The sequence below is a fragment of the Salminus brasiliensis genome, chromosome 4, assembly GCF_030463535.1.
Source record: "Salminus brasiliensis chromosome 4, fSalBra1.hap2, whole genome shotgun sequence".
Lineage (NCBI taxonomy): Eukaryota > Metazoa > Chordata > Actinopteri > Characiformes > Bryconidae > Salminus > Salminus brasiliensis.
Genome location: NC_132881.1, coordinates 1,725,628 through 1,751,890, shown reverse-complemented (window position 1 = coordinate 1,751,890; position 26,263 = coordinate 1,725,628). Strand labels below are relative to the sequence as shown.

General features: G+C 43.5%; 1 protein-coding gene across 2 annotated transcripts; it reads left to right on the top strand.

The window, feature by feature from the left end:
• The first annotated feature begins 270 nt into the window (after positions 1–270).
• Positions 271–25,261, top strand: wdr35 (WD repeat domain 35). 2 transcript variants are annotated; one of them, XM_072677286.1, is made up of 28 exons: positions 271–519; positions 2,461–2,578; positions 2,862–2,933; positions 3,300–3,392; positions 3,517–3,645; positions 4,369–4,502; positions 4,882–5,047; positions 5,284–5,429; positions 5,819–5,944; positions 7,578–7,763; positions 7,938–7,970; positions 8,915–8,975; positions 10,142–10,286; positions 10,542–10,611; positions 11,576–11,629; positions 12,043–12,152; positions 12,387–12,603; positions 13,215–13,295; positions 14,153–14,289; positions 17,068–17,271; positions 17,382–17,528; positions 17,621–17,753; positions 17,909–18,019; positions 19,415–19,579; positions 19,741–19,881; positions 20,863–21,019; positions 22,497–22,737; positions 24,064–25,261. In XM_072677286.1, the coding sequence occupies exons 1-28, from the start codon at positions 496–498 to the stop codon at positions 24,212–24,214; spliced, it is 3,552 nt and encodes a 1,183-aa protein (XP_072533387.1). In that variant the 5' UTR covers positions 271–495; the 3' UTR covers positions 24,215–25,261. The 2 variants fall into 2 exon arrangements, with proteins under 2 accessions (XP_072533387.1, XP_072533388.1); XM_072677287.1 differs by lacking the exons at positions 22,497–22,737; positions 24,064–25,261 and adding an exon at positions 22,115–22,478.
• Positions 25,262–26,263: the final 1,002 nt, after the last annotated feature.

Sequence of the window (26,263 nt, the reverse complement as noted above, 5' to 3'; positions counted from 1 at the left end):
TCCTACACTAACACCCTATACAGTGATCAGCCATAACATTAAAACCACTGACAGCTAATGGTATTGGAATGGCATTGATCATATGGTTTTATATACACGTATATTTATTACTAAATAATATTAAAATATAATAAAAATACAGTCACTAAGAGCAATAATGTGCTGTATATAGTGTGTTTATTATTTTTTTTATGAATAACAGTCCGTCGCTGATGAAAACGACGTCATTTCCTGTTGTCGGTTACCTAGCAACCAGGCAGCGCAGCGGCAGCGCAGCGCCGGCAGAATGGCGCTCTCCGCTTTTCCTCAGGGCTGTAAAGGGACTGCTCAGGAGGCCTGAGGGCAGTTTCTCCACAGGTCTCATCGCTGAAGAACAGCACCGGGTGCTGAGGAGTTCCCTAGCTTTCAACTGGGCCGGGAAACCCCCCCTTTTATCCCAGTAACTCTCCTAAAGCTGAGCTAACAGCTAGGCTAACCGCTAGGCTAACCGCAGCGATGTTTATTTACCTCAGTAAGAAGGTAACTAACGGCCTCCAGCTCGCCTCGTTTTCACTGAATGTGACTTAAAACCATGAATTCCTTCAGAAATAACGTGGAAACTGTCATTCTGCACGTAGTTTTATTGTAATTGATGAGCAGAGCTGCTAAATTTCGTTGTTCTGCGATATAGCTAGTGCTACACTACCTTGACAAAAGTATTGGGACACCTGCTCGTTCCTAGTTTCTTCTGAAATCAAGGCTATTAAAGAGCTGATTCTGCTTCTGTTGGAGTGAATGTCTCTACTGTACAGGGAAGAAGACTTTCTACCAGATTTTGGAGAGGAGCAGCATTGCTGTGAGGATTTGATTGTTTGTATTTAGCAACAAGAGCGTCACTTAGTGAGGTCAGGATGTTGGAGGATGATCAGCACCACCCACCTCATCATCCCCATCATCCTCATCCTCCCCAACTCATGTCAAAAGTACTGGATGGAGCTCCACCACCACCACCATCACTCCAGAGAACACAGTTCCTCCACTGCTCCACAGCTCCTCAATGCTGGGGGGCTTTATTATTATGCCCCTCTACCAGCCCACGCCTGGCATTATTAGGCAGCACGGTGCCGATTGGCTCATCAGTGATGATCTGCTCCAGAGAGTCCTATTCTATTGGCAGTACTTCTTTACAGGGACTAGACAAGCTGTGTGTGTGCATTTGCACATTCAGTAGAAGGGGTGTCCACAAACATTCGGACATGTATGATATTAATAGTGCAGTCTGTTTATCGAAGATTGGAGTAAAATAATCAATATCAGTAGATATGTCATATAAAATGAGTGCAGATTTTCTAGGTGTATCAAGTGTAACTCAACTACGTTGGCTTTTTTTTTATAACGTCAGTTTGATGTTGGCATGTGACGTTTGCAAGGGTTTTGGTCACGTTGACTCAAACATTTGTAATGAAATATCGACGTCTAACAACAATTTCTCATCATGAAGATTAGCAGACATTGGACTTTGGTCACCATACTTCACAACTAAATGTTTTTATTTTAATGTCAGTATAATGTAAGCATGGGACGAATGGAATTTCACGCTGTGGGAACGTTAACGTTATGTAGTTTAGCAGATGTTGGACCTACCGACCGTTTACCGTAACTCACAACGAAATGATTCTGGTTTCTTATAGGGATGCAGCGATACCATTTTTCATTTCTAATTAACGAGACCAGATTTTCAAGTATCTGCCGATACAAATGCACACACATAAATACTCGATAGATGGCTATAAATCCTGATAACCTGCACATTTAAAAAGTTTCAGAGCTATGAAAAATTTTAAATGGCCACAATGAAGAAACATGTGCATGTAGGGAAGCATAATCTTGCTAAGCTTGACCAAACTTGCTTTTTAATTGGTATTTAAATTCACATTACATTACATTACATTATAAGTACACAAGGTACTAAACTTTAATGTGTGGTCTTTAAACAAGTTGCTTAAACTCAACTTTTGGTTTTTGAAACAAAAAAACATCACATGGAAACAAAAAGTGCTAGAAGTCCCGTTAAACATCTGTTTAATGATAATAAATATTTCTAACTGGTCTTTATTGGTTGTTTAAGCATTTTTTGCGATGTAAAAAAGGGCATTAGTAAGTTTAATGGTATCGGTGCTCTCTATTGCCGAGACTAATACTGTGTGTAAGTGCCAGTATCTGTGCCAATGCAGATTTGGTATCGGCTCAACTTATACAACAAAACATCAGCTGTCCTCACTTTTCTCACTTTTCGGTCAAATTGACGTTGTACTAACACAGAATTGGTGTCACCTGACATCAAGTTCAGCATTCAACTAGATAACCATGTCTATCAATGCTGGTGGCCAGTGGGGAGACTTATGTGGGGAGACCCGTATGTAAGTAAACCTGGTTTTGATGGGTGATAGAGATATGATGCTTTATTGTCTTTCTCCCCAGATTGCCATTCCCAACAGCATCCGGCTGAAATGTGTCTCCTGGAACAAAAACCAGGGCTTCATTGCCTGTGGAGGGGATGAGGGCCTCCTGAAGGTCCTGAAGTTAGAAACCCAAACAGGTGAAAAAGGTTTTCCATGGCCTGTCTGTGTATGCGCTGAAACAGCTTGGGCCGTTCTCATTACACAAGCATGTTATGTAATGTTATTGCGGGCGTAGCGATCCTGTGTTGGCTTGGTAAATCTAAACCTGACGTAGATCGTTGTATCTCGTGACACAACAGGAGCAGGAACGAGGTAGCACAGAGTAAAATCTATTTTTTTTTAGGGTAGGGTAAATGGAGCTACTGCACATAATGCGACGTGAATAATCAGTGCTGACCTGTTGCCATTTCCTCATTCCAGATGATGCAAAGCTGAAGGGTCTTGCAGCTCCCAGCAACCTGTCCATGAACCAGACTCTGGAAGGACACAGTGGTAAGATTACTACAAGACAAAACCACAGTACATGTAAGGTGCATCGATTGCTGACACGCACAGCTTGATCTCCATAGATCTCCAAAAAGAAAAGCAGCCACACATGAGTCTAAAGTCACCATGCCCAATGCTGCAGGTATGAGCTAGAGGCATATAACACCCCCCCCAGCATGGAAACTACCTTCTCTGGACTGATGCAGATCTAGCTAGTACCTTTGGGACGCCTTGTAATGGCTCACTGAAGCCTTTGTGGGGCTGAATGCAATCAAGTCCTCCTTACAGCCATGTAAATCCCTCCTAGGTGATTTCAGAACCAACACTAGTTGAGCAGGTGTCCACAAATCCAAATATACTGTTGTTTTGCAGGAGCGGTGCAGGTTGTCACATGGAACGAGCAGTACCAAAAACTGACCACCAGTGACCAGAATGGGCTCATCATCGTCTGGATGCTCTACAAAGGTGAGTGTGATTTTTATGGAAAGCCTACAGTGACTCAGACTGAGCTCGTGTTAGATAAAGTGTGGTACAAGTACTGCCCTATTTATTTCATTACTTTGTAATACAAATATTCTTTGTATTGTAGGCTCCTGGTATGAGGAGATGATTAATAACCGGAATAAGTCAGTGGTGAGGAGTATGAGCTGGAATGCAGATGGTGAGAAGATCTGCATTGTGTATGAAGATGGGGCCGTTATTGTGGGATCAGTGGACGGTGAGTTTTTTTCAGTCATCTACAGTATAGATAATATATGTGGACAAAAGTATTGGGACGTTCCACCTTCAGGAGCTTTAATGCCATCCCATTCTACACCCATAGGCTGCCCCTTTGCTCTAAGCTCTACCAGCAGCAGCAGGTCTGGAGCTCTGCTGCAGTTACTGAGTCAGTTGGGGGCTTTTCTGCACTCTGCTCTGAGCTCAGCACTCGGCCCTGACCCCGCTCTGTAACTTTACGTGGTCTGAGCTGCCCTCTGTGAGCTGTTCCTCCTAAACTCTTCCACTGTTCAATAGTAATACCACTCACAGCTGATTGAGGAAGATCTAGGAGGGAAGGTCTAAATTTCACCAGTTGACTTGTTGTCGGTGCAGCGGTGTCTCCTATTACATACAGAACCACGCTGGAGTTCAGTGAGCTCTTCAGAACCTCCCGTTCTTTCACCAAAGCATGGCTAGGGGCTTAATTTTACACATCTGTGTGAAACTCCTGAATTCAGTGATTAAGAGGTGTGTCCCAATACTTTTGTCCAACATTGTGCATTTGTTTGTTCATATGTACATAGTGGCTCAAAATGTTTAGCAATCAAATACCAATAATGGTATTTCAAACAGGCCCCCATTACTCAAGAAGAGGAACCGGTTACACCCAGTTTGCATGAATATTGAAAGCAGTATTTTTAGGATTTTGTCCTTCTGACCCGTGGTTCACCTGGTTCTGTAGGGAACAGGATCTGGGGGAAGGAGTTGAAGGGGATACAGCTGGCTCATGTGGCCTGGTCTCCAGACAGTAAGATCTTGCTCTTTGGAATGGCCAACGGAGAGATCCACATCTACGACAACCAGGGCAACTTCATTGTGAGTACAGGCAGCATTATTCACCTTGTAATGTAAAGATCCTGTAGCAGTAGTCTTGCAGCCTGTCGTCTGAAAGCTTTGATGTATTAATGACCTCCTGTCTCTTGATTTTCCATAAATGACATAAGTTTAGACTGTTTAGTTCAATTCCCGGTCTGGGTGACTATGCTGCGCTACACCAATAAGAGTCCTTTGGCAACACTCCTAACACTACACTGACCCACCTCTGTAATACCAGTAACCTTGTAAGTCGCTCTGGATAAGAGCGTCTGCTAAATGCCATAAATGTAATGTAAATGTAAGGTGGTGATATTCCTTCTTGACTGATTTGAGAGATTAAGACATTGCGGTTTGTGATGAGTCTTCGTGTTCCCTCCAGATGAAGATGACCCTGCATTGCTTAATTAATGTGACCGGCCCTCTGAGCATTGCTGGGATCCACTGGTACGCTGGAACTGAAGGCTACATCGAGCCAGACTGCCCCTGCCTCGCCATCTGCTACGACAACGGCCGCTGTCAAGTCATGCGCTTCGAAAACGATGACAGTAAGTGGAGTGAGGAGGCATGTATGATGGCATGGCATGTGGTGTAAGAGCACACGAGAAGATTAGGTTAAAATTTCCATTGTACAAAAACAACAATTCCAACAATTGAGGTAACTGAGAACCTGAGATTAGAAGGCAGCAGTCTGGAAAATGCAAGAATTTTTAATCCGTTCAGTTAAAAGCTGCATTTCTTTTGGGCTTTTCTCTTTATTCCTTGTGTATGTTTGTGTGTGTAGATCCAGTGGTCATCGAGACTGGTATGAACGTTGCCAGTATACAGTGGAACCATTGCGGGAGTGTACTTGCGATAGCAGGATCTCTCAGGAGCTCTGGAGGCGATAAAGATATTAACTTTTTAAATTTCTACACCCCGTTTGGAGAGGTGAGAACTAATGACAAATCGAACTGTGAACACACTCTATGAGTAAGTCTGCTGGTTTGCCTTGCTGATCTTCTTGTTTTTTAGTAAATTCATTAACACATAGGACAATAATTTTCACTTACACATAGATATGGTCATTCAGCTTAACATCAGATGCACCTCCAATCCACATCTTCTGCTGTTCTGTGTTTTTTACACTCGCAGTACCTGCTGAAGTAAACAAACGCTCATATTTGGTTATTAAAACAATGATTGAATAACGATGCCTGTCCCCAGTCCGCAGTATATGCACAAACAAACACATACATATACATTATGTGGCGCCATTGAGCATAACATGACATTTTCTCTGTTCTGTCCTTTCTATTGTTCGCTCGCCTTGTGTCCAGCACCTTCGCACCCTGAAGGTTCCTGGGAAGCAGATCACTGCTGTATCGTGGGAAGGTGGAGGACTGAGGATCGGCCTGGCTGTAGATTCCTTTATTTACTTTGCCAACATCAGACCCGATTACAAGGTAACATCCAAGAGCACCTCCAGGGGAGTAGTCTGGAGGGACTACTGTAAGGGAGTTTGGCTTAAATGTACGTAGGTTGGAGAGTTGATTTATGAGGATGGAAGGAAACTGAGTTTGCAGGTTCAGTGGCTTGGTAGCAAATGTCTCGAACTCTTTTTCATGCTTGATAAAATGTCTAATATTAAAATCATACATTTAAAATAATGTCCAGGGCTTTCTTTGCTTTATTTTTTTTCTGTTCTGTCTTGTTTAAAAGCAGAAGAACGTTTACTACATATGACAGTGTTCACCAGAAGATGTCCCTCTCACCTTCTGCGTCTTAAATCGTTCATGTCTGTGACAGCTTTGTTGTTTATTGTTCTAAATGTAAGAACTTTGCCGTCTTTAAAACGGCAAAAAAAAAAATCCTGAAGCTTGCAGCACAAGTCGCTCTGGCTGTGTGGCAATGCTCGTAAGCAGATTGCAGCGTAGCTGAAAAGGAAGCATGATAAGGTCTTTATCTCACTAATGCGCACTACATTAGTAATGTTCCCTGGTGTAGAACCCACTAAGCTTTTATACCAAGAATCTGGAAGCAACAGAAATTCTTAATTAGAAAGTTTAGAGTTTTAAACTCTCAATGCTGACCCCCAAAACACAATTACAGTAATATAAGAAATATAACAATGCTAATAAACTTTGTACTTAATCCCCACCCTCACTTGCTTGCACTCTACAGTTCTAATGTATCACAAACATACATAAGATAAAAAGAAGCTCTAAAGGCTAGAGTCCTGAAGCGCCGGTCAGGCTGAGAGCATGTGGAAAAAAAGAAGACGCTTCGAACAAACACAACACTGAACAGGATGCGATGCTCAAATAGTTGTCCCACAGTTAGTATGGTGTGAAAATTGGACGCTGCATCACTGCATCACTGTGTTACTGTTTGTTCCAGCCACACTCCAGACATCAAGACGCCCAAATCTTTCTTCACCCCATTCGTCTGATCTTTATCATCTGTATGTGTTTGATTAAGGCCTGGACAATGTCTGATCAGTTCCTTTTTTTAAAGTAGTAAGTCAGCCAAAAGAAGTTCAGTTTAGTTGTAGCACCAGAGATACAGTAGCTATGGCCAGTGTAGCTGATTTGCTGATTTGCCTTAATGTGATGAACATCTCATGGAGACACAAATCTGATCTATTCAAATCTGATTTCGGATGTTGATCTAGATCAGATACACGTCCAGATCCTGACCATGTGACTGTAATTAGAACAGCCACACCCACTTTTGATGTGTGTTTGGGGTCATTGTCCTGTTGGAACACCCAGTTGTGCCCAAGCTTTAACTGTTTGGCTGATGGTTGGAGGTTGTTGTTCTTCTTCATTATTTCATCCACTCTGTACAAAGTACCAGTTCCCCTGGCAGCAAACCAGCCTGATAAGCTGAGCATGATGCTACCACTCTCATGCTTAACAGCTGGTACGGTGTTCTTACAGTGTTTGAGTGCATCACTTTTACACAACCTATTCTGTCATTGCTGAAGTTGCATCAGATGTTTATTAAATTAAATGTAGTATTTGCTCTCTCTCTCTCTCTCTCTCTCTCTGCCTCTCTCTCTCTCTCCATCTCTCTCTGCTTGGACTTTCTTTGTAGTGGGGCTACTGTTCAAACACTGTGGTGTATGCCTACACCAGACCAGACAGGATGGAGTACAGTGTGGTCTTCTGGGACACGAAGAACAATGAGAAATTTGTGAAGTATGTGAAGAGCCTGATGTCGGTCACCACCTGTGGAGATTTCTGCATCCTGGCCACCAAAGCCGATGACTCCCACCCACAGGTATACACACGTTCATATAGTCCAGATGGTCTGCCAGAGGACATCTCAACTGGTTCATGAGCTGAGTTTCAGTGGGTGCGCAGCTGCATGTGGAAAAAAGTCTGTTTGAAGTCGACTGCCCGAACTGTCTGATTTCTCATATTTCTTGTCATATATTTTGGATTTCACTAACAGGAGGATGCAGACCCAGAGGCTGGGGCATCAACGGTAAGAACACACAGAGCCAGCCTTTATTCGTTTCTTCATTCTACAGGCTTCCCTTGCAAACACTACTATGACTTTCATGTAAAACATGCTGGCACACACTCATGACTGACATGCCTATTGGCAGTTGCAGAATAATGAGTCATACGATTGGAAACTTAATAGTTTTTAGCAGAGTAAAGATCAGGCCTCACTTTACCTTCAAGTTCAAGTGCTCAAATGGGGCGTCAGTAGGGACAGCAAGGCAATCCGAGTTCCAGTTCATCCCAAAGGTGTCCAGGTTCCTCCACATCAAACTCCTCAAACCATGTCTTCATGGACCTCGCTCTGTGGTTGAGCTGTTGTTGCTCCTACAGGCTCCCATTTCACATTATCAGCACTTACGGTTGTCTGGGGCAACTCTAACAGGGTAGAAATTTCATGATATGGCAGTGCAGTGTGACTGCCAGCGTTTGTCTAAGAAGACTGCATGGTTTGATTTTATATCCCTGTGTGGTTCAAATAGCTAAACCCACCATGCAGTGTATTTCGGATAGACATTTATACCGTTGAGTTCTGTTGAGTGTTTTAAGTCAACAGGTATTCAAAGTTATAAGGAAGCTCCATTGTGTCACCACAGGCTGAGAGACCCAGTCTACAATGGCAAACACACTGTCAGTGGGAGCTAGAGGTATTATGCAGTTATTCTCATAGAATGAGGCTGTACTGTTTTTAGAAAGGTACGGTCAGGTCAGAAAGTGGGTTTCAGGGTCAGATTGATCGGTTTACTGCAGGACCTAGATCAGGAGCTGCAGGAGCTTTTCTGTGGTCCAAGCCAACATTGCCAAAATCACCCGCAGGAGCAGCATAGGGCAAGAAAAGTATTATCAGCAGCCCTGTACAGTCTCAGATAGGTCCCAAGAAATAGCCACTGTGAGCTGAAATGCTGTGTGTTTTTATTTCTGCAGTATGTCTTGGTGTTGTGTAACTCCATCGGAACTCCTCTGGACTCCAAATACATCGACATCGGTGAGTGAAACGGAAATGAACAGAGATTCGAAATAAAAAAACAACAACATGTTGATAACTTGGAGTCTTTGAGGGGTGGGGGTGGGGGGCTCCTGGTCAGCAGTGGTAAGTATATACTGACAGTGGTCTGAGGAGAGGTCGAGTACGAACCTATGACAGAATGTTGGGTGACGAAGGCTACTGAAGGTCTACTGTGGCACCAGTTGAATAGTACATTCAGTAACCGTGTGTGAAACCAATGTATACTGAGACTTTTAAGGATCTTATTGTATGTACAGTATATGGACAAAAGTATTGGGACTCATTCATTCGTTTTTCCTGATGTTATAAGAGCTCATCCTGCTTTTGTTTTTGGAGTAACTGTCTCTACTGTCCAGAGAAGAAGACTTTCTACCATATTTTGGAGGAGCACTGCTGTGAGGATTTGATTGCATTCAGCAACAAGAGCGCATTTTGGCTCGACTATAAATTAGCCCCCATATAAATGCTTAGTTGTGGAAACCCCCATCTACTCTCTTCTGACTTTCTGACTTCTTTGTGGATCTGAAAGTGTGTGTGGTGAGAGAGGGCAGTCCCACTCTCTGCCCTCTCTCTCTCTCTCACACACACACAGTTCACACTGGTCTCTCACAGGCATCCTGCTAAATTCCTCTGAAGGTCCATAGGTTTGCTGAGGGTTGCTGTGGAGCAGCTGTCCGTGACTGCATTGGGTTAGAGCAGAAAGCAGAAGAACGTACTGTATTCACAGGGAGAGACTGTTTGCTTGTCAAAGTCTTTCCTGTAAGAATCCGGCTGATTTATGAGCTGAGTCTACGAGTCTGAGGGTTCTCCCGCTGCTGAGTGGAGTTGTGTCCGACTAGGCAAATGATGAAACCTCTGAAACCCACGGCAGAAGCTGTCTTACATGTATGCTTGCCTACTATTCACCCAGTCCACATACGCTATATGTCCAAATGTTTGTGGACAAGCCTTCTAATGAATGCCTTCACCTACATTCAGTTGCACCTATTGCTGACACAGCTTGTCTAGCCAATGTAGAGAAGTACTGCCAATAGAATAGGACCAGATCTTTAGCCCAGCTCCTGAAGGCCTGACCAATGGGTGAGCTTACTTGTACCTGTATATATATGACTAGTTGTATTTATTGTTTTGTTTTTCTTTTGCAGACCCTCTGTTTGTAACCATGACGAAGACTCACGTGATTGCTGCGTCCAAGGAGGCCTTCTACGCCTGGCAGTACCGCGTGGCCAAAAAGCTCACCGCCTTGGAGATCAACCAGGTCGCCAAGACCAGGAAAGAGGGTCGCGAAAGGTCAGAAGCAAATGACAAGGCTTTTAACAGTTAACTTTGAGAAGAATCAGCGTAATTAAGTAAAAGAACACAGTGGAGACGCAAGCCTTCGTCATGTAGGATGTGGCTTGCGGTGTTCCGTTCGTAGTGGTGTGAGAAGATACTTTAACCTTCAGACAGGCAGTGGAGAACCCAGTGTTCTGCCAGGGTTGCTTCTTACGCACTGCAGCCAATCAGTCATCATCGCCTCCTCACCCCCTCTCTCTCCTCCTGCAGAGTTTACCACATTGATGACAGTCCGAGTGGAACCACCGATGGGACTCTCGACTTTGCCAAAGCCTTCACAGTGAGCCACAGCCCCTCACACACACTCGGTGCCAGAAGCACTGATATGTTAGCAAGACGGACACACACAGCCATAAACACCTGTGGATGTTTTTTCATCTCCTTGTCAAAGGATTAGTGGGAAAAACCCATAAAACATTGAGAACGGGACACACGTCACAGCGTCCGCTCAGCAGGCTTTGTTTCATAAGCTTCTTCCGTTTGGTTTAAAACTGACTTCACCCTCTATATACAGTACAAATTCATATGAACACCTTCATGATGCACCTTCATTAAAGATGCATGACAGCCCGCTTTGGAGATTGCCTAAAAATGTACAGAGAGGACAGAAACAATGATTTTGACCAAACTGGAACTTTTTGGCCTGAATACAAAGCATCATGTCTGTAGGAAACCAGGCACCGCTCATCACCTGGCTAATGCCATCCCTACAGTGAAGCATGGTGGTGGCAGCATCATGATGTGGGGATGTTTTTTTAGCAGCAGGGTCGGGTTGGCTCTTGATGGATGGAAAGATAGTTTCAAGTTCAAGTTTCAGGTTTATTTGTCATTTGCACAACATGTCAGGACATACTAAACATACTAAAATAAAGTTATATAAAACTATATTAAATAAATACAAAATACACACAAAATAATACACAAAATACAGTATATACAAATACAGGAGGGATCTGTAGAAATTCTCTGATATGATATCATATGATATAAATGAATATGATGATGAATATGATATCAAGGATTCATGAAAATGATATCAAGGATTCACTGATATCCTTGAAGAAGACCTGCTCCACTGCGCTCTGGACCTCAGATTGGGTGAATGTTTACTTTCTAAAGCACACAGCTTTCATTTAACACACAACAAATCAGTATCCCTCTGCTCTGCTGTAGTTGAGTCAGTGTTTCTTTTGTAATTATATCTGTGTGTATTCTGTAGTTAAACATGCCTTTATTTGCTTCAGGCAACCAGGGATCCCATTTGTTGCATCACGGCATCGGACAAAACCCTCATAGTGGTACGTATGTTCATCTCATACAGACTTTTTTTGTCTAATTTGTCCCTTTTTCTTCAAATTTGTTTAACCCACCCATTCATATGGGTAATGCTCCAGACACTACGAGGGATACATGGTGATGCGGCATTGCTGGGCAGCCAACACACTCTGAGGAAAGCACCGGGTCCCCAGCTCCACCAGCTATCAGGCGCCTGTGCCTGCCAACATCGATATTAGATTGATGAGGGGAGAGAGCACCACCTACCCACCCGGAGAGAGCACGGCTAATTGTGCTCTCTCAGACTCCCAAACTCACATCAATATTAGTAAAGCCTGTGTGTGGGTTAAGTCTGAACCCCAACTCTGCAGACTTAACGTAATTGTTGTTATTCTTAAGTAACAGTGTGTTTGACTGCATATGTGTGTATCTACAGGGTCGTGAGTCTGGAATTCTGCAGAAATACAGCTTGCCCAATATTAGCCTCCTGCAGAAGTATTCTCTGAGCTACAGGGCTTACCAGCTGTCTCTCAACTGCAACTCCAGGTGTTTACACACTCACAGCATCACAGAGACTGAGCAGCTTGATTTATGGATACATGAGCTGCATCAACTAGTTGGCAATGTTGTGTACTTTTTTTTTTTTTAATATTTAGATTTAGTTATCTGTGAGGTCTGTGCTGAAGTCTCCTCTGTGTAAATCTCTGTATCTAGATTGTTCTGTATTGTCATATTTCAGATTTCTGATTTTTTTCTTGCGACTGTGTTCTCTCTCCGCAGCCGCCTGGCTATAATAGATATGACAGGAGTGCTGACGTTTTTTGACATAGAGACGCGCGGGTCCTCTGCAGACGGAGAGGGAGGGGCTTCAGCTGGAGACCCATCCAAATTCGAGCGCAAAGACGTTTGGGACATGAAATGGGCCAACGACAACCCTGACCTGTTCGCCATGATGGAAAAGACCAGGATGTACGTCTTCAGAAATCTAGACCCAGAGGTGAGGGAGAGGGTTAGGGCAGAGCTGTTGATGAAAGCATGACCAAACATGGTTTTTTAATGCTTTTTTTTTTTTTTACATGAAACATGATGTTTTTAATTTCTTCCAGCAGAAATATAAGCATATTTTGGTTAGTTAATAACGGATGATGACTAAAATGAAACAGGCAGTCTGAAGAATCCTGCTGTTTTCACATTATATTAACCAATCATGTTCAGGTGTTAAGCTGAGTCTGTCTAAAAAAAGGCCCACAGGAGGTGTGTTCAATGAACTCCAGAGTGCTAACCATTACACCATGGAACCAACTTAAATGCTGGTCACATGTGTTATCTCCAGAGTTTCACTTACTAAACATCCCATATACATAGACATAACATCCTGTCTGTGGGAAATAGCTGCCTGTAAGGCTGTCCTTCAGGTCTGTTACATCATCTTTACTGGCTGTTTATGACAGAGTTTGGTCATCTGTCAAAACAGAAGAAGCATTCTGGTTTCTTGATTTCCTACATTGAACCACCTTGTTTTATATTATTATAAAACAATTTTGATCTTTATTTATATATTTATTTACTCCTGGTCTTGCATTTATAATGTTCCTCTTGTCTATGTAGGAGCCAATTCAAACATCTGGATTCATCTGCAACTTTGAAGATCTGGAAATTAAGTCGGTTCTTTTGGATGAGATTATGAAGGTATGTACGCTATATACACTATGGGCTGGTTTCTTATATAGGGATTAAGCCTAGTCCAGGACCACACAGGGGAGTGGAGAAAAAAAACAGTCCAGGCTTGGCTTAATCACACTTAATTCAACCAGCACTGTATGTCGTACAAGTTGTAGACATCTTCATTCAGCCTTACTTTACAAATCAAGGGTTTTATTAAGAGAGTTGATCCCACTTAACAGCTTCTATTCTTCTGGAAAGGCCTCACACTAGATGTTAGAACATTGCTGTGAGGAGGTTTTGACTGCTTTTAACCACACCAGAGCGTTGACAGGCCAGACAAACCTCAATCTAACTCATCTCAAAGGTATTAGATGGAGCTCTTACTCCAGAGGACACAGGGAACTAATCTTCTGCATTGGGCATGGTGACTTTATGCTCATGTAGTAAACGTGTAGTGTACTTGTAGACCTGTGAACATGTGTAGCAGTTAATGATTTATTAAAATGGCTTAATTTAATTAAATAACACATTATTTATGGTACCTAAAAATCATATTTGTAATTGAATTTGTTTAATGCCTTTAAAAAGTCATCAGATCGGCTGCATCAGATTTTTTTCTTTTTTTACAATTTGTCACATTGAAAAATAATGGGGTTTATTTTAACACATATTTAGACTCACTGTACGTGTTATGCAAAATAGATGCAAAAAGAAGTTTTTCTGGTGCCATTTGTAGCCTCAAATGATGGGTTCTAACTATTATTGAGAAGCTCTTAAAGTGTCTGGCCAAAGATAATTCGTCTGGACCTCCAGACACCTTGTAATGAGTTGTATTGTTTAGTAACCAGCTTCTTGACATCACCGTGTTTGACCTGTTTCAGGATCCTGAGCGGCCGAACAAAGATTACCTGATGAATTTTGAGATCCGTTCTCTGCGGGACAGTAGAGCGCTGATCGAGAAAGTGGGAATAGAAGATGCCTCACAGTTCATCGAGGACAACCCTCACCCTCGCCTATGGTAGGGTGGGACAGTAGCACATACAGGGATGTTCATAAGGGTTCATAGTGCTGATATACATCCCAAGTCAAAAGTTTAGACACACCTGGTTGAATGTGTTTTGATCATCATCTTGAAAAAATTTGATCCAAATGCTAGAATGACCGTATTTTTGTTTTTTCGATACAGCAGGTATATCCATTGTAGTTAGGATGTCACCAGGCAGCTAAAATATTAATGTACATTATTTAGCAACATCAGTAAATAAATTAATGAATAGTCTAAATGACCAGATCAGCTCCTTTCAGTTTAACTTACAACTTAGTTAAATCCCCCGTGTGTCCCCTTTGCCATTTTTCTGTTTTTAACAAAAGCATGGTCACCCTTTTAAGATGATGATCATCACATTCACATTTAACAAGGTATGTCCAAACTTTTGATTGGCACTGCATTATCTGTACCAGCGTTGATTTCACACTGCAAGTATTAGTCCATTTTCAGCTTTTTACATTTAATGTGCTTTACACACACTTCAACTGCAATGTACACTGTAGTGACAAAAGTATGTGGACACCGGCTCATCAAAATCTAGCTTGAAATCAGGGGCGTTTTATCAGTACTGCTCAGCACTGTTGGTTTGATTGATAGGACAGATTGACGGTATCATGAGATTTTAATTCCTTATGGGTTTGACTATTAACTATGTGCTGTTCTTGGAATCCTTTACATTTCCAGCAGACATTCTGGGAGAATTTTGAGCCTCTTTCGACTGAGTGTACGAGTGTGTGCGGCTCTTGCCACGATGTTGAGAGAATGCCTGCACTCTCATCTCAGGAAAGTTTCCCATGCGTCCGAGTGTGGGCATGTGAACGTGTGTGTTTGGATGTCTTTGTGCTGGGTTGAGGGCTGGGGTGCACATGCTGCTGTTTGTTTACTCTTCTCTCAGTGACGTGAGACGCTGGGGAGTCGGAGCTGGTTTACGATCGCAGTGACGTTCGTTTTATGGTTCTGTGACGTGACGTCTGAGCTGCTTAATGGTCCGAGTTACAGAAAATAGAACGCTGCGGAGACACGGCGTTACCGATGTACCATGTTAGGGAAATAGTATCAGCAGTACAGCAGAAATAAATGTACACTATTGGAAGATATGTCCATAATCATACATACAATGTCCAGTTTTAGGTTTTTTACAGACTTTAAGACATTAATAATGGTCAAGATGCATTTATGCAGAATTTATTAATGCATAGGTGCATCAATTTATGCATTAATGAGACATTTTTGTTCTTTTTTACTGGATTTATGTTCACCTGCATCTGTTCTGATGGAATGTGGAGTTTCTACAGTATAAACTCTCTCACTGCTGAGAGAGAAAAAATGTAGAATAATAGAATTAGGGGCCTAAAACCTCTGGACAGTACTGTAAGTCATCAGATGGGATATTTCTTGGTCTTTTTACTGGATAATTGGGAACTAGACTGTTGCAGCACCACTGTAGGATGTGCGTAGGTATGTTTACGACAGAAATCGCAGTGGTTAGATTTTTCATTTCATCCGGGAAGTCGGGCCTACAAGAGCGAAGAACAATGAGGTGGTCTAAATTCAACTACCTCAGTGATATTTATTACAATACTGCCGCCACCTATCTGGCCACCCGCTACAGAGGGAACATCTTCAATTTTTAGAAGCGATCCGTCATTCGGCTGCATGTGTCTGGCCCTGGCGCCTATAGAGCGCGAGAGAGAGATGATGCCTTGAGTGTGTCGAGGATGTGTGAGCTGTGTCGGAGTCTATTGAGAATTCCCTCGCTCTGAAACTCTGGTCTTTCCGACACTTCTCACAGCGTGGGGAGGAATTTCAGAACGTCCCGGTGAAAAACACAAAAAAGAGAGCTCCTGACTGCGGAGTCCGAGTACACCCCAACCTCACCAGACCGCCCTGCCTGAGGTAGTCAAGTCACTGTATGCGTTTGTACCCCATTCATCCTAAACATTACGACCGCGTATGCTGCATGCCCTCTGTGTGACCTTTAAGGTGCTATCTGTGGTGTCTGGCACCAAGATATTCCAGCAGATCCTTTAGATATCGTCAGATCTGATCAGCGGATCAGACTTGTTGCTGCAGCGCCTCCCACAGTTAACAGACTAAAAGGTCCAGTTCTTACACTTGCATGTCCCTTTTAGGTGCTGTCAGTAGTGGACATGGGTCAGCACAGGACACTGCGGTATCTGGCACCAAGACGTTCCAGTAGATCCTTCAGGTCCTGTAAGTTGTGAGGTGGACCTCCGCGGATCGGGCTTGTTGTTCCAGCACCTCCCACAGGTTAACTGTGCACACGCACCCAGCCGTTCAGTCCAGGCTACCTTCTTCCATCACTCTAAGGGTCCAGTTTGATGCTCTCGTGTCCATCGTTGGAGCTGTCGATGGTGGACGGGTCTGCAGCTATACACTGGACACATACTGCACAGCAGGGGGCGCTGTACTGTGTGTTGTGAAACCTTATTCATATAACCAAGCCAGCCCACCACTGCTGAGCAGGAGCCTCTCGCAAACCTTGGAGTGGTTCAGGTCTTCACGTGGCCCGTTTCTCCACTCCGTCTGTTCACTTCCTGTCTAACAGAGATCCCAGACCTTCACGTACGCCGCTATATCGTCAAAACCAGTGTTATTCACTTCATCTATGAGTGGTCATAAAGTTTTGGCTCTGTCAGAACTAGGGTCAGTACAACTTAACTAATTGCTAGCCCTGGCGTGCAAAAGCTCCTCCTCAGGACTCCCCAACCTCTGTTTTTCGCGCAGGCGACTGCTAGCTGAGGCCGCGCTGCAGAAGCTGGAGCTGAAGACGGCTGAGCAGGCGTTTGTGCGCTGTAAGGACTATCAGGGTATTGAGTTCGTGAAGAGGCTGGGGAACCTGCAGAGTGAGGCCATGAAGCAGGCGGAGGTGGCGGCCTACTTCAGTCGCTTCGAGGAGGCCGAGAGAATGTACCTGGACATGGACCGCAGGTAGAGCTGGACATGGCCCGCAGCATCTGGAGGTCAGGCAGAAACGTTTACTGTTACTCATCTTTTTTTCTCTCTCCTTTGTTTCTTTCTCTTGATCTCTCTCTCTCCAGGGACCTGGCAATCAGTCTGAGGATCAAGCTGGGTGACTGGTTCCGGGTGCTCCAGCTGTTGAGGACCGGATCAGGAGACTGTGATGATGCTCTGCAGGAACAGGCCTACAATGCCATCGGAGATTACTTTGCTGACAGACAGAAATGGTATAGTCAGAAGCAGCTTAATCAGCAGAGTCTGGGCGAACGTCAGTCATGTTATAAATGTTACGTTTGCTTTATGTGTTTGCGTCGTTTAGGCTGAATGCAGTGCAGTACTACCTACAGGGCCGTAACCAGGAGAGGCTGGCGGAGTGTTACTACATGCTGGAGGACTATGAGGGCTTGGAGAGACTTGCTAGCTCTCTACCAGAGAACCACAAACTTCTACCGGTGGGCTCCCTCATCATTCAACCAACTTAATTCAACCAACTTAGCTGGAATCCATTGTTTTGTGTAACCTTGGCAAGTTTTGCCATGTAAAAGTTTGATCCAGTGTTGTGTGTGTGTGTGTGTGTGTGTGTGTGTGTGTGTGTGTGTGTTTTTAGGACATTGGCCAGATGTTTGTCACTGTGGGCATGTGTGAGCAAGCAGTAAGCTCCTATCTCAGGTGTACCCAGCCAAAAGCAGCAGTGGATGCCTGTGTGCATTTAAACCAGGTAAGACCAATCAGGCATTTATAGAACACACAACTTCAATAAATATGTCATTTATGTTTGTAATATGTCAGTATTCATCTACATTTGTTATTTAAGTAAGTCTTGATAATTCACGCTAACACACACACACATTCACTTCACTAATATCTTTAGGTTACCTGCTGCAACCGCCTTCTTCAAATCCCACCAAAGATTTTCAATGAGGTTCAAGTCAGGCGACTGTGATGACCACTCCAGGTTCTTGGAGTGGGGAAGCTGAAGCTTGGGCATCATTGGACCTTGGACCTTCCAAAGCTTACATCAGAGTCCACCAAGGCTTGGTTTCAGAAGAAGTCCTGGAAGGTTCTGGAGTGCTCGTCACAAGGGTCTGACTTGAAACTCATTGAAATCGTTGGTGGGATTCGAAGAAGGTGGTTGCAGAAGCAGCAAACCTAAGAATATTAGTGAACTGGAGACCACTGCCCATGAGGAGTGAGGTACATTTCCTCGGGAACGCTGACAGAAGCTGGTGTCTGGCTATGCATCATGTTTGCAGCAGGTTGTAACAGCAAAATGTTCTGCAGACGCTAATTATAGAGACTAAATACATACTTACTTACCTAAGTCCCTGAAAATATTGTGTATTATTTTAATCATGTATTTCCTTTTCGTTTGTTTTTACATTTCTTTAATAAATTGGTAGCACTTTATACTTACCTTAAGGTGTCCAGTAGTCTTGGTGCGGTGAACCCCGATCTCCTTCCTAACCATTTGCTACATGTAAATCTGTAAATTTGGAGAAAGCACTTGGAAGTGCCATGTTAGAAGTCACTGAACTTTACAATCTGAACTATTCTACTGTGCATGTTTGTCTGTGGTTCTGTGCTTGTGTTTATGCACCTGCCAGCAATAACTGTGGCTGACCCATTCCTATGGATATAGACAGGCAAAATTTCAGTGTTTGTAGAGGTCAGATGTAGAGAAAGGGTGGTTTTCACCATCTCTCTTGATTGGACACTGACATCCTTCCTGCTCCTCCTAACTGATGAGCACTGTGGCTTTAATAGCACACCACTTTCTCCAAATACGTATGTAATTAGAGTCACAAGATATTGATTGGACCGGCATCCTGCTCCAGATGTTTGTGATCATAGGCTTGCACTGGGAGGCCTGACGTCAGCGGTGCCATACTTTTGCAAGCTTTTCACGCCTTTCAGTCGGGATTAAAAGCACTTCTTACCTCTTAACTTATGATGTTTTGTCTTTTTAAAAACGGTTGCCTTGTCCATGATCATCCATATAATAATAACATTCACTAGATACAATAAAACCAGGCACTCAGTTTTTAAAATGAGCATATTTCCCTCTCAGTGTTCACTTTGTGTATAAATTATCTTCTTGTTTGGTGCGTTTCAGTGGAATAAGGCTGTGGAACTGGCTAAAAACCACAACATGAAGGAGATTGGACCTCTGCTCTCCAAGTATGCATCCCACCTGCTGGAGAAGAATAAAACCCTGGAGGCGGTGGAGCTCTATAGGAAGGCTCATCACTTTCTGGACGCTGCTAAGCTCATGTTTAAGGTGAGAGTGGAGGTTCTGAATAATTTCAGAAGATATAAATAAATATGAAGGAGAGAGTAGGTGCCTGGACACTGGCAGCTGTGGTGGCACCCTAGGCCTGTGTGGAACCAGCGGCGTGTCCAGTACTCGTGACTGTTAAAAATGATGTCCTGTTTGTGCAGATTTCTGATGACGAGGCGAAGAAGAGGACGAGGCCTTTGCGGGTGAAGAAGCTGTATGTGCTCGCTGCCCTGCTGGTGGAAGACTACCATGCTCAGGTTAAAAACTCCCAGCAGAGCAAAGTCAAGGGCAAGAAGTCAGAGGTAGGGTCTTCCGCCTCATTCAGACACCATTCCACACAAAAGATCATTTCAACCGATTCAGTCAGTTATGTAAACACTGCCTATCGATATAGACACCAGAGTGACCATAAGTTAGCATAACTTCCAGCTAGGATCTATTAGCTGGTGTCACAGAACTGGCAGTTAGTGTTCTCCTCCAAGCGTGTTGAGCCTCAGTGGTGCTGTGCTAGAACTGAAACAGTGCAGATTCACATGTCTTAACGGTACGTGTCCACTACAGACGGTGCAAAATTCTCTGTCCACTCCCTTCTCCAGCACCTTACTGCTTGACCGCTTGGAATTTGCATAAAGTTGAAGCCAGAAAAACCCATTTTCTTGCCTCTCATGTTCACACTGCCCACTATCCTACAATTCCCCGCGCGTGGAGGTGAATTCACATGCAGTGGACATGTGCTCTTAGAGGAAGACTGTTTAATTTGGTGGTTTATAGTAACTTACAAATATATTCAAGCTTAAGATGATAAAAGGAAAATGAGGTCATGAATCACCTCTGCCAGTATCAGTGACACTACTGTCCTGGGGGGGAAAAGCCAAAGTGTTTAAACCACCTTCTGACCAAAAGAGATTCAGTATCCTGGAGGGGAATTGTCCTGGCAGACCTGCTCTTAAAGTGAAGACACTTTAATGAGCATGAGCTGTTAGAGCTCAGGCCTGCTTTATTGTAATAAAACCATTCATTTTTAAACGTGACAAATGTTAAAATACTAAAGGAAGTTCGTAGATATGTGTCAAACTCCGTCAGAGCAGATTTCAGACCATTATTGACCTGAAGCATCAGTCTGTGTGCTCACTTATTTGACCCTGTAGCCAGCTTTCATGTGGCTGCATAGTCATTAGAGATAAAAGGGGTAATTTGTAGCCCAGTTGAGGATTGATTGTGTTTGTGTGTGTGTGTGTGTGTGTGTGTGTGTGTTTGTGTGTGTGTGTGTGTGTGTTATCCAGGCCACGTCTGCTCTGGCAGGCCTGTTGGAAGAAGACGCGTCCACTTCAGACAGTCGTATTGTGGACAAAGCGTGGCGTGGAGCAGAAGCCTACCATTTCTTCTTGCTGGCTCAAAGGCAGCTCTACGAAGGCAAAGTGGATGCCTCCATGAACACAGGTATCACACACACACACACACACACACACAAAAACACACACTAAAATGTAGAACTGCTTCAGTGAGCTAGCAAATCATATGTATTTGCATAGTGCTTTTTACAGCTGGCGTTGTCACAAAGAAGAGAAGCTTTATGGGAATCAGTAAGAGGACGAGATCAACAAATTATAAGCCGCTGGTGAGCAAACCAAAGGCGACAGTGGCAAACACAACAGCTCCCTCAGAGCCGGAGGAAAAAACCTCCTGGAGGACGAAATATAATCATAGTGGAGATAGAGAAAATAACTAAGAATGATGGTTAATGGTGGTAATAATAAAAATATATATAATAATAGTAGCAAGTAGGTAAAGTGCATGTGAACTTTAATATAGTCAAGAGTCTAATTAAATCATTCTTATTAGAATATGGTTTTGGTATAGCTGGGTTGGGATGATTCGTGACATCATTCATCCCATGATATTGGCCTCAGCAATGATTGGGAATAAGGGTGAAACATTTAGTGTGGTTCTTGTTAAATAGGTAGGGTAGAATAGAGGTCTTGTATTAATCCTGAAGGAAATTGCAGTGTTACAGTAGCGATACATAGAATTGCACTTGAACAGACATAAATTGAGCAAAAAGAAAAAGGGCAGAAGTGAACGTACTGCCTTAATATACACTATTACTGATACTGTTAAACCAGAGTAGCCCGTTATGGCAAGCTATTTTAGCCTAACTTAATTTTAGCTTAACTCTTACTAGTAAAAACTCAAATTCGAGATCTCTGAAAGGTAGTTTTTTTTTCTGGAGGCATTTTAATGGCAGTAATGTGTGTGTGTCCTTGTACTCCTGTGTGCTAGTTCTGTTGCATCAGCTTACCGGCGGTCATGCTCAACGATTAGGGAAGAGTTTGAGGGCCAGGAGAGGACAGTTATGCTCTCTGGCACTCCCAGACATACACATGCACACTACTGTTCCCCTGGAAGACCCTCCGTATATAAGGTTCCGGGCTAAAACTAATAAAATGCAACATAAAGTGTGTCGGCTGACCACCTGATCACCTGAACGTGAATCTGCGCCTCTTTCCTGCCTTCTTTCTTTTCTGTGACGCACAGAATCTCCCCACACGGCTGCTGTGTGACGTCATACCGTGTGGAGTGTGGAGATGATTCTGCTGGATGGCTCCAACTGAACCAGTAAGGAATTCAATGGAGGGAAAAGTTAAACATCTGGCCGTGCTTTCCATCATACATAGACTCTAAAGAAGAATGCTACCAGTGCTGGATGGGTGAAGGCTAGCATGTGCTATGCTGAGCCATGTGAAGAAGCTTCAGCACATCTTCTCTGACCAATTTAACCCCTAATACAGGAGGAGAGAGGGCCCAGAAAGAGGCACGCCCAAACATAGATGGCTGTGGCATCACTGGCATCCTGAAGTTAAGGCCGAAGCCCAATATATGTTCATTTCTGATTCTTATATTCTCTCTCTCTCTTTAGCTCTGCACCTGCGTGACTATGAAGATATCATCCCTGCAGAGGAGATCTACTCCCTTTTGGCCATCTGCTCGTCAGCGAACCGTGCGTTCGGTACCTGCTCTCGCGCCTTCGTTAAGCTGGAGTCTCTGGAGAATCTGTCCCTAGAGCAGAGGCAGCTGTATGAAGACCTGGCCCTGGAGATCTTCACCAAACACAGTCCTAAAGACAACCGCAAGAGCCACCGGGACAGCACAGATGACAGGTGACCACACATACTCCAGGTCCAGGGGTCCAGATTCACAAACGCTTACCTAAGAAAAAAAACGTATGAACAATCTTAAGGCGTTTTCACACCTGCGTTTTTTTTTACTCCGGTTAAATCAGACCCTGGTTCAGGTTTAGTCACACCCGAGTGCGGACCAGAACAACCGGGTCGAGACGAGGTCGTCTCAGTCCAGTTCCAAATTTCTTCATCACTGCAAAATGGAGGAAACAGGGACAGGCAAGAGCAGGAACTCTGGCATCTGTATATAGAAACTAACAGAACAATCTGTACCTTTAATCCTGTTGAATTAGACATTAGATCAGTTAATTAGACATATTGATATTCAATTATTTAAACTGATCATTTTAGAGCCTGACCTTCTGAACTCCTAGGCTGTGATCAGACCAAATCTAATTTCTGATATCGAGACTGTATTGATTTTTGAGAGTCCAGCCAGCCAAAAACGAAAACCAACATTTTTGTAAATCGGATCCAGCGTCTCGGGCTGTGTATGAAAGTGCCCACGCCGTTACTTGAACAACCCATGCAGATGGATTTGTTATGTCCGAACACACAAATCTGATCTGATTGCTCGCAAATAACTCAACAGATCTCATATGAGCAACGAATCCGATTTGCCTGCAGTCTGAGACCGGAGTGAAGCCGCAGATTTTATTGAGCTGAACTGTCAGTCAGTTACAAATGACATTTACGTTTTCATTTATGGCATTTAGCTGACGCTCTTATCCAGAGCGACTTGCAAGGTTTCTTGTATTACAGAGGTGGGCCAATGTAGTGTTAGGAGTCTTGCCCAAGGACTTTTATTAGTGTAGCACAGCATAGTCACCCAGACCGGGAATCGAACCCTTGAATAGCTCACTGGCAGATAGTGGTGTTATCTGTTGCGCCACACCAACCAGAGATGACCAGTGTCACTTGTCACAAAGGCTGACCCTTCCTGTCCATGTGAATCGTAACAATGTTTAACTCAGGGCCAGGATTTACGTTGCACATTGCGTTCAGCTCCACGCAGTCTAGACATTCATTCATAAGCCCTTACCCCTAAGACTTACTTTGGGATTTCCAGCCAAAGGTTTGATTATATGTAACAATTTATTGCTCGCAGCTTTTCCACGGCATTGGAGTTCTGCCAGTAGCAGCGATCTTGACGAGGCATTTCAGGTTTTACTGAAAATCCATCCAAAAGTATGTTTTGCAATTCGCTCCAGCAGCTTCCACACCGCAGCAGGACGGGCTTGAGCGCGGAATAAGCAGCGTAACCGACTCAACCAGCTGAAACGCCTCTGTCTTTCTCTCTTTCAGCACGGAGGGCAAGCTGCCGACCTGTATAGTGACGGGCAGGAGTATCTCGGATTACCAGTTCTGGATGTGCAGCGTGTGCAAGCACTGTGCACACGAGCAGGAAATCACCAACTTCAACTTCTGCCCTCTCTGCCATTCTTCTCTGACCTGAGACTGGCCTTCTGCATCTTGGTCCAACTCTGTTTGCCTAATTAACCTCTCAGCCTCTCTCTCTCTCTCTCTCTCTTTTATCTGCAGCTAAGTGGAAGCCCAGAACACTCGATACTTCACAAACTCCAGCAGAGTTCAGCTTACTCAGCAGCTAATTGAACACTGTTCAAATTACAAGCGTAAGGCAATCAGACAGGGGTATTCAGAGGTCTAATAATACTGATGCTTTTTAAATAAATCTGCTAATCCATTCATTAGCAATCTGGGAGCCAGATTGTCACCAGCTTGTGAGGTACGGGGTGATTGTGAGCCAGCCAACGCTGGACAGAATACCAGTGGGAGACCTTGTGTCTCAATTTTTGCTTTTTCTGTTTACATCGTGTCCAAATTTCACAGACCAATAGAAATGTTCCGAAATGACCTGGAATATGTTTATATATATATATATATATATATATATATATATATATATATAAACCGAATGATATAAGCCGAACGAGGAGCTGTCTATTAACTATTAATGGAATTGTTGTCTGTGGTGACTGACTGTACGTGACCGATGCTGCAGCACCTGAAAACACTAAAGGAGCGTCCCTTCATATTTAACAGCATTCCAGCCAAACGCCTAATTGACTATACACGTCTTACTGAAGCGGAGGCCTGGCCATGTTGCTTTCAGCAGCTTCATTTTTCTTTATTGCCATATTAAAATTGTATCTAGCGATAATACATTAATGTATACATGAATACATTCCATTTTTCTAAGACAGATTCATATGCATCCTCAAAGCATCTTGTTTCTTCTGACATTTTATACATTTTATACAGAAGGACATTTGATGTATTTTGTTGCATTGATTGGAAAGCGAAGAAGCAGCTGTTTTACTGGGCCTGTTTGCAACCTGTTGCTGTTGCAGAATGTCTAACACACATAGAGCTCCTCTGTGAACGGGACCAAACTGTACTTAGTCAAGAACGCTCTACAGACATTGTGTGTAAATTAATTTTTTATTATGCTTAATAATAAAATAAAACATGACTGAAATCACTGCTGGCACACTTTTATTATTATTATTATTATTATTATTATTATTATTATTGTAGTAATATCTAATGAAGGCTTTAGTAATAAAGGGGATGTGTTGAATCAGATGGTTTAAGGCAGGTTGAACAAAACAGGACTGGTTGAACACTGGCTTACGCAACACTGCCCCCTTGTGGCAGAAACTGTCTGAAATTAAGGGTATTATACAGAATTGATTCTGCTTTTGTTGGAGTAACTGTCTACTGTCCAGGGAAGAAGACTTTCTACTAGATTTTGAAGGAGGAGCATTGCTGTGAGGATTTGATTGCATTCAGCAACAAGAGCATTAGCGAGGTCAGAATGTTGGATGCACCCCAACTCATCCCAAAAGTACTGGATGGAGCTCCTCCACCATCATTCCAGAGAACACAGTTCCTCCACTGCTCCACAGCTCCTCAATGCTGGGGGGCTTTACACCCCTCTAGCCCACGCCTGGCATTAGGCAGCATGGAGCCAATAGGTTCATGATGTTGATCTGCTCCAGAGAGTCCTAATCTATTGGCAGTACTTCTTCTCTACAGGGACTAGACAAGCTGTGTGTGTGCATTTGCACATCAGTGTCAGCAATTGGGTGCAGTTTCATGTAGCTGAATGCATTCTTTAGAAAAGGTGTCCACAAACATTTGGACAGACCTTAGCAACCACCTACCAACCAGCAATCATCCGTGAGGGATGTCAGACTATTTACCACCCTGTAATACCCAAGCAATTGCCATCTATACCTTAGCCTCCACATAGTAATCCACCCCAGCAACCACCTATAAATACCATAGCAACTGCCTAGCAACACTAATGTAATCCTTACCATCTGATATAATATAGTGCCCACTTATCAACACCATATCAACCACCTTGAAACCACCTGGTGTTCACTTTGGATACCATAGCAATGCCCTGGATCACTAATCAACCCCATAGCAACACCCTGGCAACTGCTTAAAATGCCATAGGACCCACTTTTCTATG